This window comes from Ahaetulla prasina, chromosome 1 (assembly GCF_028640845.1).
Source record: "Ahaetulla prasina isolate Xishuangbanna chromosome 1, ASM2864084v1, whole genome shotgun sequence".
Classification (NCBI taxonomy): domain Eukaryota; kingdom Metazoa; phylum Chordata; class Lepidosauria; order Squamata; family Colubridae; genus Ahaetulla; species Ahaetulla prasina.
The window spans coordinates 98,840,175-98,853,589 of record NC_080539.1 but is presented as its reverse complement, the minus strand read 5'-3'; the positions used below and the strand labels follow the sequence as shown (position 1 = coordinate 98,853,589).

The following is a 13,415-nucleotide window of genomic DNA, read 5'->3' as shown; positions in this document are numbered from 1 at the left end:
TTGGACTAGAAGACCTCCAAGATCCCTTCCAACTCTGTTATTCTGTATTCAAGTTATTGTCTGAACTTGAAACATAAGCAATCAAATATTTACTAAATAATACATTAGCATGCTCCGAATATAACCTATCAAGCTGAAACTAATGTTTGCTTCCCCACCCCTGCAAATTTCATGATGCTGGAAAGCTAGATATACTGAGACAGCATGAAACATTTTGTTATGTTATTTTTATTGTGTTTCAGGGAGAAAAGTCTGCCAGAAAAGTTGCACAGTAATGAGATCAGTAATAAATCAGTCCCAGCTCATATGTTTATAATCTAAACAACACAACACAAAAGGGAAAAAAATAGTGCTTCCTTTTTATAACATTCTCATATTGATCAAGTAGAATGGAAACTGGTCCTCTGGCAGAATCAACAGAATAAATCTTTCATTTTCTTCTCACCATCTTATATAACTTGACGGAATAGTTGGTATTAGATCACATTTCAGAGAAGAACCAGAACACGTTGTCAGAATTTGACTGTATATTAAGCCTTCTTCATCTCTGTCTGATTTGAACTTTTGTTTTGCTTTCCCAAATAACTGGATTGTAGATCCCTCAACTGTGTTATATTTTGATAATTATTTTTTTAATTGAGACAGGTTTTGTCACATCACATCATATGCATCACATCATATTCATTCTTCATTCCTGCTTAGTGATTGACCTTAACATTTATTTTCTGTTACTTGCCTTTTTATCAATCGGTTTGAAGAACTGTCCATCTTTGAATTTTTAAGATGAAACATGAAGGAGTTTCATGCCTAGTGGCAGAGCACATTAACTAATACAACTTTGTTGTTGGTCCTCTCATCACATGTTCATATATGTGAGGGACTACCCCTCTAAGAGAGGAGGGGGTCAAGCTATTTTCCAAAGCATCAGACAAGGAATAATGGATGGAAACTGGATAAGGAGAGATTCAACTTGGAAATAAGGAGAAATTTTCTGCCAGTGAGAGCAATCAACCAATGGAACAGCTTGCCTTCAGAAGTTGTGGGAGCTTCATCACTGGAAGCTTTCAAGAAGAGATTGAACTGCTATCTGTCAAAAATGGTGTAGGGTCTCCTGCTTGGGTGGGGGGTTGGACTAGATGACCTACAAGGTCCCTTACAACTCTGTTAATCTGTTAATATGCAAGCATTATAAGTCATTCATCCCTCAGCCTTTATGATCTCTTAGCTATTTTGAAGTGAGAGGTGATTGGATTTAATTTTATCTGAAATAAGGCTGTGTTAATTTTCAAAAGAGAAAAGTACTTTGGAGAGATTGACATAGCATCAGTCTGCAATTCCTTAAAACAGCTGCATCTTTTCCTAGAATAATGTTTGTAATGCAAATCCAGGAAAAGATCCCATTTGGCTTAAGAAATTGTAGAAAGATGCTCCATGCATATCTCCCCATATTCCAAGGCATCTTTTGTCTTTAGATCCAGAATGCTGCTGCTGCTGCTGCTATCCATTCAGGTGCATCTGATTCTCAGCTATTCTATAGATCAGCTCTCTCCACATTTTCCAAGTCAATTTTCTTCCTGTCTAGTTTTTCATGGTATACCTGTCTCAGCCAGTTATTGCAGGAAAGTGAATTCTTTTAACACATTCAATCTCTTCACCATCAATTGTTATTTTGACATTTCCATTCCTCACGATGATCATAAACTTGGTCTTTGGTGTTCGGGTAAAGGCCAAATTTCTTGCTTTCTTTTCTAATCCTTTTAATCAGATGCTTCAGGCCACCTTTGGTTTCTGAGAGGAGAATTGTGCTTATCAAAAGACTGCTGATGTCCCTTTTGCCAATCTTTACTCCAATTTTTGATTCTTCAAAAAAATTTGATTCTTCAAAAATTCCAGCTTCTCGTAATCTCTTTGGCATACATATTGAATAAGAAAGGTGAAAGAATGCAGCTGTACTCCTTTCTTTAACTTCTACCAATCAGTGTCTGCACAGTAATTTCCTGTCGAGTGTATAGCAACTGCATCAAGTTGATCAGTTGTGTTGGCATTCCCAGGTCTTAAAGGACTTGCAGCAACTTGTCATGATCACAATTAAAGGTTTTCTTGTAGTCAATAAATCAGTTGCAGATGCTGCACATCCCTAATCTGAAAAGCAAGTTCATGCTTACTCCTATTAATGCTAGGGCACAGAATTTAAAACACTGGATCAAAGTGCCCATTTGCAAACTATTTCTTATTGCTTAAGGTAGGAGTTCCGAACTTGGCAACTTTAAGACTTGTGGACTTCAACTCCCAGAATTCTGGAATGTGAAGTCCACAAGACTTAAAGTTGCCAAGTTTGGACACTCCTGTCTTAAAGCCTATTTTACATGGAAAATGAAGGTATATTTCTGTAATTTCAAAAATCACCAATCGCAGCTCTACTGTGTTGTATTTTATGTTTCATAGCTATATGCAAGAACAGTTCAAAAGGCAGTCATTCAGTTCCTTTTTACATGCCAATGGACTGGCTATTGGAATCATGCAGATGCCTTTGACAGTATTATATAAAAACATCTTTGGAGAAAAAAAACTCTCTGAAAAATTTATGAAGTTCTTATCAGATTTGTATTGGTGTTATGTATTCTATATCCAAGTAGATTGTAGAAGCTCCCAAAGCAAGGATATACTGATACTTATGACTATGTTAGGTGTTTTAGGCCTATCCAGCTATGCCAATTAATTTGTTGTTCAGTGTATATTCTGTAAATATTAAAATGGTTCGGTGTCAAAATGGCTTGGTAGGTAACAGAACATGCAGGTTTGTTCTTCTAATTTTCTGCAACAAATCTCTGTTTCCCAGGCTACTCAAGAACGCTTACATTATATTAATGAATGTATGAAAAAAAGCCAGATGGAAGCTGAGGCTGAGAATGCCAGTCCTGCAGGTTCAAGGGAAACAGGTATGCATGGGCAATACAAACATGATATTAAGCATTCGTGAAAGAAAAGCTTTGTCATGGAGATTTCAAAATCATAGAAAGGGGAACGTTGCATGTCATTCAACTACAGACTAGAAAGACAAGAAACAATGGGTGGAAATTAACCAGGGAGAGAAGCAACCGAAAACTAAGGAGAAAATTCCTAACAGCGAGAGCAGTTGGAATAGCTTGCCTTCAGAAGTTATGGGTGCTTCATCACTGGAGGTTTTCAAAAAGAGACTGGACAGCCATTGGTCTGAAATGGTATAGGGTCTCCTGCTTGAGCAGGGGTTTGGACTAGAAGACCTCCATTTTCCAAGGTCTCTTCGAACTGTTCTATGTTTTAGAAGTGGTGTGAGGGAATCAATATTTCCATTTAGAATTTGTGAAAATGGGCAAAGTTAAAGTTGAACTGATTTTTTTCCCCTGTCAGTTATCGGCAGAGGTAAAAAAAGCAACAATGTGCTCAACATACAAAGAAAACTTTTTTTAGATATTAAGCTCTGCAGGGTCACAGCAGTATAAGGCTTCACATCTGCTACATTAACTCCTTTTTCCATAATGTGTCGTTTCTCTATAACCTCCTTCAATCTACACTTTCTGGATGGCCTTGAGACTTGGTATACTTTCTAAAGTGTCAGTAGAAGAGAATGTCTGTAGCACAGGGTTGAATTGGGGAGTTCTTGGTGCTCACTGAACTTGGTTGGTTGCTTGCAGGTGTTTTGTTATTCACGAGGTAATAGCAGTTCAAGTGAATGTGAGGTTCGCTGCCTGTTTATGTACAGTAGCTTGCCCTGCCAGTTTTGGTAGCGGTATCGTTTCCTCTTTGGTGTGTTCGGTGTGTTGGCTTCTGGAGAGAATGTGTTTTAAGTTTTTTATTGCCTCTTTTGAACAGTCCATAAATGTGGTTACCTCTGTGTGACTATTGATGGCTGCTTTGTCTGAATGTCCAGGAATTTCCTAGCTGCTTTTTTTTTTTTTTGGCTTGTTCTAAGAAGCTAATAGTTCCCCAATTAAAACTATCATCAAATCTTTTCACATATTGTGAAATTAAGAAGTTTTCATTGTATCTTCTATCAATTAAGTGGTGTTTGTGGATGTGCTCTGCTAGCCTTCTGCCTGTCTGCTCTACATCATAGTCGTTACAGTTCTTGCACTGTATATTGTAGATGGCTTCTGTTTTTATTTCTTTAGCTACTGGGATTTTTGTTTGCTGAAAATATTGTAAAGGACAAGTGTTGGTTTGAGTACTACAATGATGCCGTGTGGTTGTAATAGTCAATTGGTTGCTTCTGAGATGTTTTTGAAGTCTGGGCATGTCATGCTTTTCATAGATTGTACTGATCATGTGACTATGTTGTCGGACATTTTTTGAAAGTTGTATGGATACCATTATATTAAAAGATGTTGTATATTAACCTGTTTCCTTTTTCTAGTGTTCTGAGGTGCTGCAGTATGTTTGTGACTCAACAGTTCTCTTCCTCTGTGATCTCATATGTACAGAATTGGCCTGCAAATATAGATGCACTGCCAATCAAATAGCAGAAATCTGTCAATTTTGATAATGGCAATAATCTGTTCAGAAATAAGGAAGAGATCTCAAAGTTAATCAAGGAGTTCATCGCAATCACAGCAAATTCAATTTAGCATGCCACTGTGCAATTATACTCACTGCTACGTACTTCTATTTCTAGATCAAAATTGTCATGTAACAATATCAACATACCGGCAATTAAGGCAGGAGCCCAGTCAGCCTTTGCTCAGCTGCCTGTGGGCCTGCACAACGTAGCAGACTGCTTTGCCTCTGAAGATATGAGCCACAATTGCTGGCAAAGTGACAAGAAATCAGACCACAGTCACTAAACCCTAAAGGCCAGACTGCCAAATTGATACCAGCCACCAAAGACTACACCACTATAATGCCAATGTAAATTGCTGATAACATTTTGATGAAGTTTGAAGAGTTCTTCCTGTAAAGTACGGGTGGTTTGAAATATTCTGTATTAGAAAACAAAATGTACATCTGCTGCAAGCTAATTCAGTTGTTGCTATCTTGACAGAAAATGTTTCTCCTATTTCTGAAGTATTACCTACAGTCACTGAAGCAGGCTTAGCCATTCAGCGAAAGGAATGGGCCCCTATAGACCTTGCACCCTATATTAAGTAAGTGGCACTACGTTTTATATAGCTAGACCAAAGCACTCTCTGTTATTTTATTTTTTATTCATTAATTAATTTTTTATGCTTCCCATCTCCCCTTCAAGGTGACTCTGGATGGGTAGGCTACTCTGTCAATAATTTTAATGTCTAACTCAGGGGTGTCAAGGTCCAGCGGCCAAATTCGGCCCACAGGGTGCTTAGATCTGACCCATAGGGCCACCCTGGAAACAGCGAAGAACCGGCTTGCGGTGCTTCTGCCAGAGAAAATGGAGCTTGGGAGGGCTCTGGGCAGCATTCCCGAGCTCCGTTTTCACTGGCAGAGGGTTGCAGGAGGCCATTGCAGCTGAAAACAGAGCTCGGCAGCCTGTTTTTGCTGGCAGAGCGTTCGGGCCATCACAGGGCCCCCCCAACACGAGTGATGCCAAAGTAGCCATGCCTACACTGGCCACACCCACCCCAGCCCCCTGAAGTCAAACAACCCTGATGCGGCCCTCAATGAAATTGAGTTTGACACCCCTGTTCTAACTGTTAATTATTTTAAGTATTTAACTTGGCTTCTGTTGGTGCCTCTTCAATTAGCAACTCATTGTGCCTTCACTGGGTTTATAATTGAAGCATTTTCTATTCATGTGGAAATATACCTGGATCTTGAGGCTGCACAAAAATTAAGATGCCTTATAAAGACAATATTGGTAGATATTTCTTTTTACTTTCAGAAAAATACTGGCCGTGCCTATCTTGAAGAATGAGACTATTATCCAACAGCAAGAGATGCGTAAAACAGAGGAAATAAATACTTTTAGATATTTTCGAGAACTGGTTCTGGAACATAGACAGCAAGAACGCATGGCAAGGAATCAGTTGAAGCAAAATGTACTGGAAATGTATGAAGATTTACAGGTAAATTTGCTTATTACTGACAACTTCTTTAAAGTATCAATTCTTACTAGTATGGCTTTGTTAGGAATTCTGATCATCGGATATTTTACTCCACAATTCCCAAGCATACTTCTAAATTAACTCCTGTTATCTTTTCAGTTTTGACATATTGGCTTGGGAGACAAATTAGAATAAGTGCTGTGTCTGAAAAAGCAGCTGTTGGACTCACAGTTAAACTAATATTTAGTATAAAATAGTGTTTGTTAAACATCTAAGAATTCAATAGGAGAACATTTTACTGAGATAACAAAACTAAATTCATCTTGTCTGGTAATGAAGTTATTCAGTACTGGCTTATGGGAATGGTATCTTATTATGTCCTAACTTTAAATGACAACAAATTATTTCCTTTTTTAAATGAAGAAACAAAACTACTACAACACAAAGTAAAGAATTTAATATTAAAACAAACACAATAATAAGCATTAAAGCAACCAATCCTTTTTATGAGTAGCAAGAGTTTGGTGATGAATAACATTGTAATTAGAATTCCTCATACTTTCCAAATAATCTGAAAGAGAGGCTTTGGCTCTTGCATGAGCACAGCACCTCTCTGATCTCATTTAAACAGGTCTTCCGCCCAAGAGTTTAAAGAGGGTGCAGCAGCTTTTGATTCAATTATGGGTCAGACTCTAATGAATATCAGGTAGATGCTGTCCTTGCATGAGGTCTCAAGCACTTCGTTCAAATACTTTCAAAGCATAGACCTCTTGATTGATTAGCAAATACCATTTCAAGAAAACTAAAGCATATTTTACAATTGTGGAAGGAAGTAACAGATAATATAGAGCAGGCTATGTTAGCACTCTGAAGTGAGGAATGCATTGTTATAATACTGACGTCTTCACTAAATAATTGTAATCTTAACTTTCAAAGAAATGAAATAAAAGAAAATAATGTAAGGACTACAGGTAATCCTCCAGTACCAACCACGATTAGGACTGGCAATTCTGTCACTAAGTGACACAGTCCTAAAGTGAAATGTGGTGGGACTGCACCAAATTTATGACATCAGTTTCATGTGGTTGTTAATAAAATCACCACAGGTGGTTAAGCACAATATCTCATGACCATGACTCACTGGCTCTCCCATTGACTAGTGGTTGGAAACGGCTGTGAAGATCATAAATGGTGAATCACGTGCCTGCAGGGCAGCGCAACTGTTGTACACGCATGCCCATTGCAAAACACTGGAATTGTCATCACATGACCATGGGGACACTGCTGCAACAGCCACAACTTCAAAGACTGGTCACAAACCTACTTTTTCAGTCCTCATCATAACTTCAAACAGGGCAATCAGTAGGTGACGACTATCTATATATGTGATCTTTTAAAGATATATACAGAAAATGTACAAAAGGAAAATATTTTTTTCTTAGTGTGAATAATTCTACAATATGGACAATTGGCTTAATAAAGAGGCAAAGGAAAAGACATATGTAATTTTAGAATACATGAACCCCTTCTGATGCCATAATTATCAGAGGTTTCTGTGTATACATGTATATGTGCAGAGAGAGAAAGAGACAGAAAGATAGAAAGATAGACAGAAACAGACATATTTCTGGCCATTATGGTATGAGGGGGGCCTCATGTATCACACATACATGTGAGAGAGAGAGAGTGAGAGAAAGACATACATATGTATACACATACATACGTACTGATTGCGCATGGAGCGTGTATATTTATTTTTGGACAGGCATCCTTAGATGAGGCACGAAGCAGGATCTTTGGAATCCGAGATGCATACAGAGCAAAACTACTGGAGGCTGAACGTTTAAAACTAGAAGCACAAGCAGCTGAAGAAGCTGCCCTTCGAGCAGAGCAAGAGAAGAAAAGCCCAGATGTGCAGAAAAAAAAGGCCGGGAAACCCGCAGGGAAGAAAAAATAATAGGATTTTCTGGAATAGTTTCTTAAATTCACTGATGAGAAAACAGTATCCTTTTTACTGGACTGTAGTTTAAGTATATAGAACAGAGTTTTTTAAATGCTGTTTTTTAAAGTGTTGTTTTGCTCTCTGTTTAGTACTGCATCAGTCTTTTTAAGTGATGTCACTGATATAAAAATTGACGACCTTTACATTGATTTTTGCATTCTGTTTGTATCTTAATTGCAATAAAGTTTTCTAATACAATTATTTGTACAAGGCTTTCACTATTTTTAGTCCATTCCAAGGCTAAAGGTAGCAAAATGGCACAGATCAGGGATGAGATTTGGGGAGAAGAAAAACAGTCCTATTGTACTCATTGCCTGGCAAAGGAAAGGCACATGCGTGCAGTTTTAATTTTGCTGTTCATTAGAACAGATTGGTGTTCATAAACAAGCCATATGGGCTGTGGTGGGTTTCAAAACTTTTTACTACCGGTTCTGTGGGCGTGGCTTGGTGGGAGTGGCATGGCTTGGTGGGCATGGCAGGGTAAGGATACTGTAAAATCTCCATTCCCACCCCACTTCAGGGGAAGGCTACTACAAAATCCACATTTCCTCCCAATCAGCTGGGACTTGGGAGGCAGAGAATAGATGGGGGGCAGGGCCAGTCAGAATTTTTACTACCAGTTCTCTGAACTACTCAAAATTTTTGCTACCAGTTCTCCGGAACTGGTCAGAACCTGCAGGAAAATCACTTCTGTATATGGGTTAATGTAACAATGAGAGATATCATCATGTCAGAAATTGCTACAAGAGTTTTCAGACGAAACTCTTTTAAAAGGTTTTTTTTTTATGCATTTGGTTAGCACAATAATTCGGTCCAGAAGTTCTGTCCCTAAACTATGTGGCCATAAAGCACAACGTTGTATGACTTCATTGGTTGTTGATAGTAATCCCAGCCATCTCTGTTGCTGTCATTAAACCAATGACCTGCTAGCAATTTTCCAACAACCAAAGACAATGGGGAACTCGAGAGGAGGTTCCAGGCAGCTCACAAGCAGGTTAGCAGGCAGGTAAACGGCTGCTGTCGGCAGGGGACGGCCATGTGAAGGTGCACAAGGGTCCAGCAACTATCATAGCAGAATACAAGACACCTATCAAGCTGCTTGCATTGACAGATGTAGCTTTTCATCTGGAAATCTGCTGTTGATTCTAGGAATACAGTTCAACCCAAGACATAGCTGGCTGTAGTGCCTCCAGTGTGATCTCTTCTTGTACACCTGAGGTTTCAATAAAAGACAATACCTGTAGCCCAGAGTTAAATTGTGGCGTCGTTGTCCATTCTGGGTTTGGCGTTTACTTGCAAACCTTTCACTGCCTAACTAGGTAAACATCATCATCAAGCAAACAACCAAGCTCAAGAGAGCACCAAGCAGAGGTGGGTTTCAGCAGGTTCTGACCAGTTCTGGAGAACCTGTGGTGGAAATTTTGAGTAGTTCAGAGAACCGGTAGTAAAAATTCTGACTGGACTCACCCCCATTTATTCTCTGCCTCCCAAGTCCCAGCTGATCGGGAGGAAATGGGGATTTTGCAGTAGCCTTCCCTTGCTATGCCCACCAAGCCACACCCACCAAGCTATGCCACACCCACCAAGCCACACCCACAGAACCGGTAGTAAAAAAAAATTGAAGCCCACCACTGGCACCAAGGATTCCAAAGGAGGTTTCTGTAAGTCTTTCAACTACAGATGTGGAGATGCTTTATTATAAATCATCGGTGTAAAGGGTTTTTTTTTAGACAGCATAGTGTGATAATATCCCCCTATCACTCAGCACTAGATCACAAGATTGACAGATAGAAGCACAGTTAATAAAATAATACAGATAGTATTTTACTCAAGACCACAATTGGAGACAGAATTTCTGTTATAAAGCAAGGCATTTGGTAAGTAAACCACACTCACCCTTACGATTTTTTTGCCACAGTTGTTAAGCAAATCACTGCAATTTAAGAGAGTCACATGGTCATTAAACAAATCCCACTCCCCACCCCATCCCGAGTTTGCTTGTTGGAAGCTGGTTGGGAAGGTTACAGATAGTGATGAAATAATTATAGGACAGTGAAACGTATCTTTTCTTTTATGCACACTGAGAGCATATGCACCAAGACACATTCCTTGTGTGTCCAATCACACTTGGCCAATAAAAAATTCTATTCTATTCTATTCTATTCTATTCTATTCTGAAACCATCATACATGCCGGTTGCTAAGGGCCCAAATTTGGATCACATGACTGAGGGAATGTTGTAACGGTTGTAAGTGTGAAGTCCAATTGTAAGTCATTTTTTTCAGTGCCATCGTAACTTCAAATGATCTCTAAACAAATGGTTGTGAGTCGAGGACTACCTCTATTACTGGAGTAAAAACTGTTGCTGCTGATTAGCTAATCTACACTCCATTTTTAAAATTAGTTTATAATATATAATACAAAAATACAAAAGCAAATAATAGGAAAAATAAGGAAGGAAAAATAGGGAAAAGGAGAGAAAAAAATAAAGAAAAGGCATTGATTTCCAACTCCCTTTGGGGCAATAGAATAAGTTAATAACATCAAACCTCAACTTTTTACTTTTATATAATAATATAAACTAGTCATTTCTATAACAGCAAACGTATCTAATCCATAAAACCCAAAATCAAAGTTTTATATTTGTCCACCTCAAGCACAAAGTCCTGAAGCGGTTTCCAAGTAGAAACAAAATAATTGTGTTTTTTTCTTTAATCAAAGCAGTCAATTTAGCCATCTCTGCTAATTCCATCAACTTTTGCAGCCATTCGTCCATTATGGGAATCGAAATATACTTCCATTTTTGTGTATAAGGTAATCTTCCTGCCGTCAACATATATAACATTAAAATTCCAAAAAAAATCCCCAAGTCTTTTTCCATTAAACACCAAAGACAAGTTTCTGGTTTTATCTTTATATTAACTTTAAGAATTGCCATTTTTTTGGAGTATTAAATGCTCCAGGCTATAAGATGCACCTACCTTTCTTGGGGAGGAAAACACGGGGGGGGAAAATCTGCCTCTGCCGCCCAGCAATTTGCCTCCTTGCAGCAAACATCAAACAGACTGTTTCAATTTTATTTTCATTTTCAGCACAGCCTGATTTTATTTATTTTTATTATTTTATTTATTTGATTTTTATAGCGCCCTTCTCCCGAAGGACTCAGGGCGGTGTACAGGCAAAATAAAAACGGACAAGAAAATATACAGTTTAAAATGCAAGATTAAAAAACTTATTATAATTAGCCTAAAAATTTAAAATATATAAAAACTGAAACCCATTTAAAATTAATAATAAAAATTTTAAAATCAATAAAATCTAAGCCAGCCCCGCGCGAATAAAAAGATGTGTCTTCAGATTAGCACAAGGAAAAAAAATCTGCCTCTGCCTCCCAGCAATTTGACTCTTTGCAGCAAACAGCAAAATGGGGCGCATGGGGGCGGCAATAGGCAATGACAATCCCTGCAGCCTGAAACAGCTGATGGTCAGGAGGCCGATCTAACCGACAATCAGCTGCTTGTGGTAATCAGGCTGTGCTGAAGCTGAAACGGGCTGTTTGCTGCAAGGAGGCAAATTGCTGGGAGGTAGAGGCCAAAGGGTGGGGACTAGTGGGTGGGCAGGGCTACATTCAGTGTATAAGATGCACCCAAATTTTCACTCTCTTTTGCGGGAGGGAGTGTGGCTTATACTCCGAAAAATATAGTATCTGTATTAGGATATGAATCCTACTATTTCTTTGCTTTATCACCTTCTTTATATTTGCATTTTCAACATTCACTTGAAGTACCTTTAGATATTCTTATAAATTTTTTCTTTTAAATTATAATTTAGTGTAAATTTTAAACCTTTCATCCACATATTCTCCCATTGTTCAAGCATTACATTATATCCAAAGTTGCTTGACCATTGAATCAGGCAATGCTTTACATATTCATTTTCCAAATTCAAATTCAATAGCCATTTATAAACCTTGGCAATAATATGTTAATCACACACAATATATTACTTCCACACAGTAGGAGTTCCAATTCATTTTTAACAAAGTCAAACCCGTAACTCTTTTTATCTAATTTAAATCTTTCTTTCAATTGTAAATAGGTAAACCAATGGCAGACATGTCCTTCTGATTCTAACTCCTTAGACTTATCTAGACTTAGACTCCAGCTTATCCACCGTTTCTTTTCTGCAAAAAGCTTCCTGGAGGGGACACTCAGAGAGGCATCTTCATAGAAAATCTTGTTTTATATTTATTCCAAAGGCTTAGAATGGCACGTCTAACAAAGTGGCTATTAAAATCAACATTTACCTTAACCTTGTCATACCATAAATAACAATGCCTTCCCAATCTTAATTTCTAGACCTTGTAGATCAAGTAACCTCCTATTCTGGAGGTTCACCCACTCTTTTAGAATAGAATAGAATAGAATAGAATAGAATAGAATAGAATAGAATAGAATAGAATAGAATAGAATAGAATAGAATAGAATAGAATAGAATAGAATAGAATAGAATAGAATTTTTATTGGCCAAGTGTGATTGGACACACAAGGAATTTATCTTGGTGCATATGCTCTCAGTGTACATAAAAGAAATGATACCTTCATCAAGGTACAACATTTACAACACAATTGATGATCAATATATCAATGTAAATCATAAGGATTGCCAGCAACAAGTTATAGTCATACAGTCATAAGTGGAAAGAGATTGGTGATGGGAACTATGAAACGATTAATAGTAGTGCAGATTCGGTAAATAGTCTGACAGTGTTGAGTGAATTATTTGTTTAGCAGAGTGATGGCCTTCAGGAAAAAACTGTTCTTGTGTCTAGTTGTTCTGGTGTGCAGTGCTCTATAGCGTCGTTTTGAGGGTAGGAGTTGAAACAGTTTATGTCCAGGATGCGAGGGATCTGCAAATATTTTCACGGCCCTCTTCTTGATTCGTGCAGTATACAGGTCCTCAATGGAAGGCAAGTTTTAGCTAGACTAAACAACAAGCATCGAAATACAATTTCAAATCTGGTAAACCCAAACTCCCCTCTTTCTTTAGCATCTTGCAGTAGTTTATATCTAATTCTTTGGGGGGGGTTTCCCTTGCCATATAACCCTCGAAATATCCATCTGCCATAGTTTAAATGGAGTATCAGTTGCAAGTATTGGTAACATTTGAAACAAACAAACAAAAATCTTTGCTAAGACATTCATCTTAATTAACCAAAATTCTACCCAATAGTGATAAATGCAGTTTATCCCATCTTAATAAGTTCTTTTTGATATCATTCCAGAAAGGCACATAGTTACTTTGAAACAGTTCTGAGTTTGTGTTTGTCAATATGAGCCCCAAATATTTCACCTTTTCTCAACCCTAAAACCAGACTTTTTAGTCAATACATCACAGTCCTGTGAGTTCATATTCTT

The 13,415-nt window shown here is 38.0% G+C and overlaps 1 protein-coding gene across 1 annotated transcript in view; it reads left to right on the top strand.

Moving 5' to 3' along the window:
* The window catches only part of ADGB (androglobin), a 91,872-nt gene extending 83,695 nt beyond the window's left edge, over window positions 1-8,177 (top strand). The window contains exons 32-35 of the mRNA XM_058170072.1: window positions 2,840-2,939; window positions 5,018-5,120; window positions 5,834-6,017; window positions 7,762-8,177. Of these exons, the coding sequence (XP_058026055.1) occupies window positions 2,840-2,939; window positions 5,018-5,120; window positions 5,834-6,017; window positions 7,762-7,953 (579 nt within the window). The 3' untranslated portion in view covers window positions 7,954-8,177. The remainder of the gene's footprint in view (window positions 1-2,839; window positions 2,940-5,017; window positions 5,121-5,833; window positions 6,018-7,761) is intronic.
* Window positions 8,178-13,415: the final 5,238 nt, after the last annotated feature.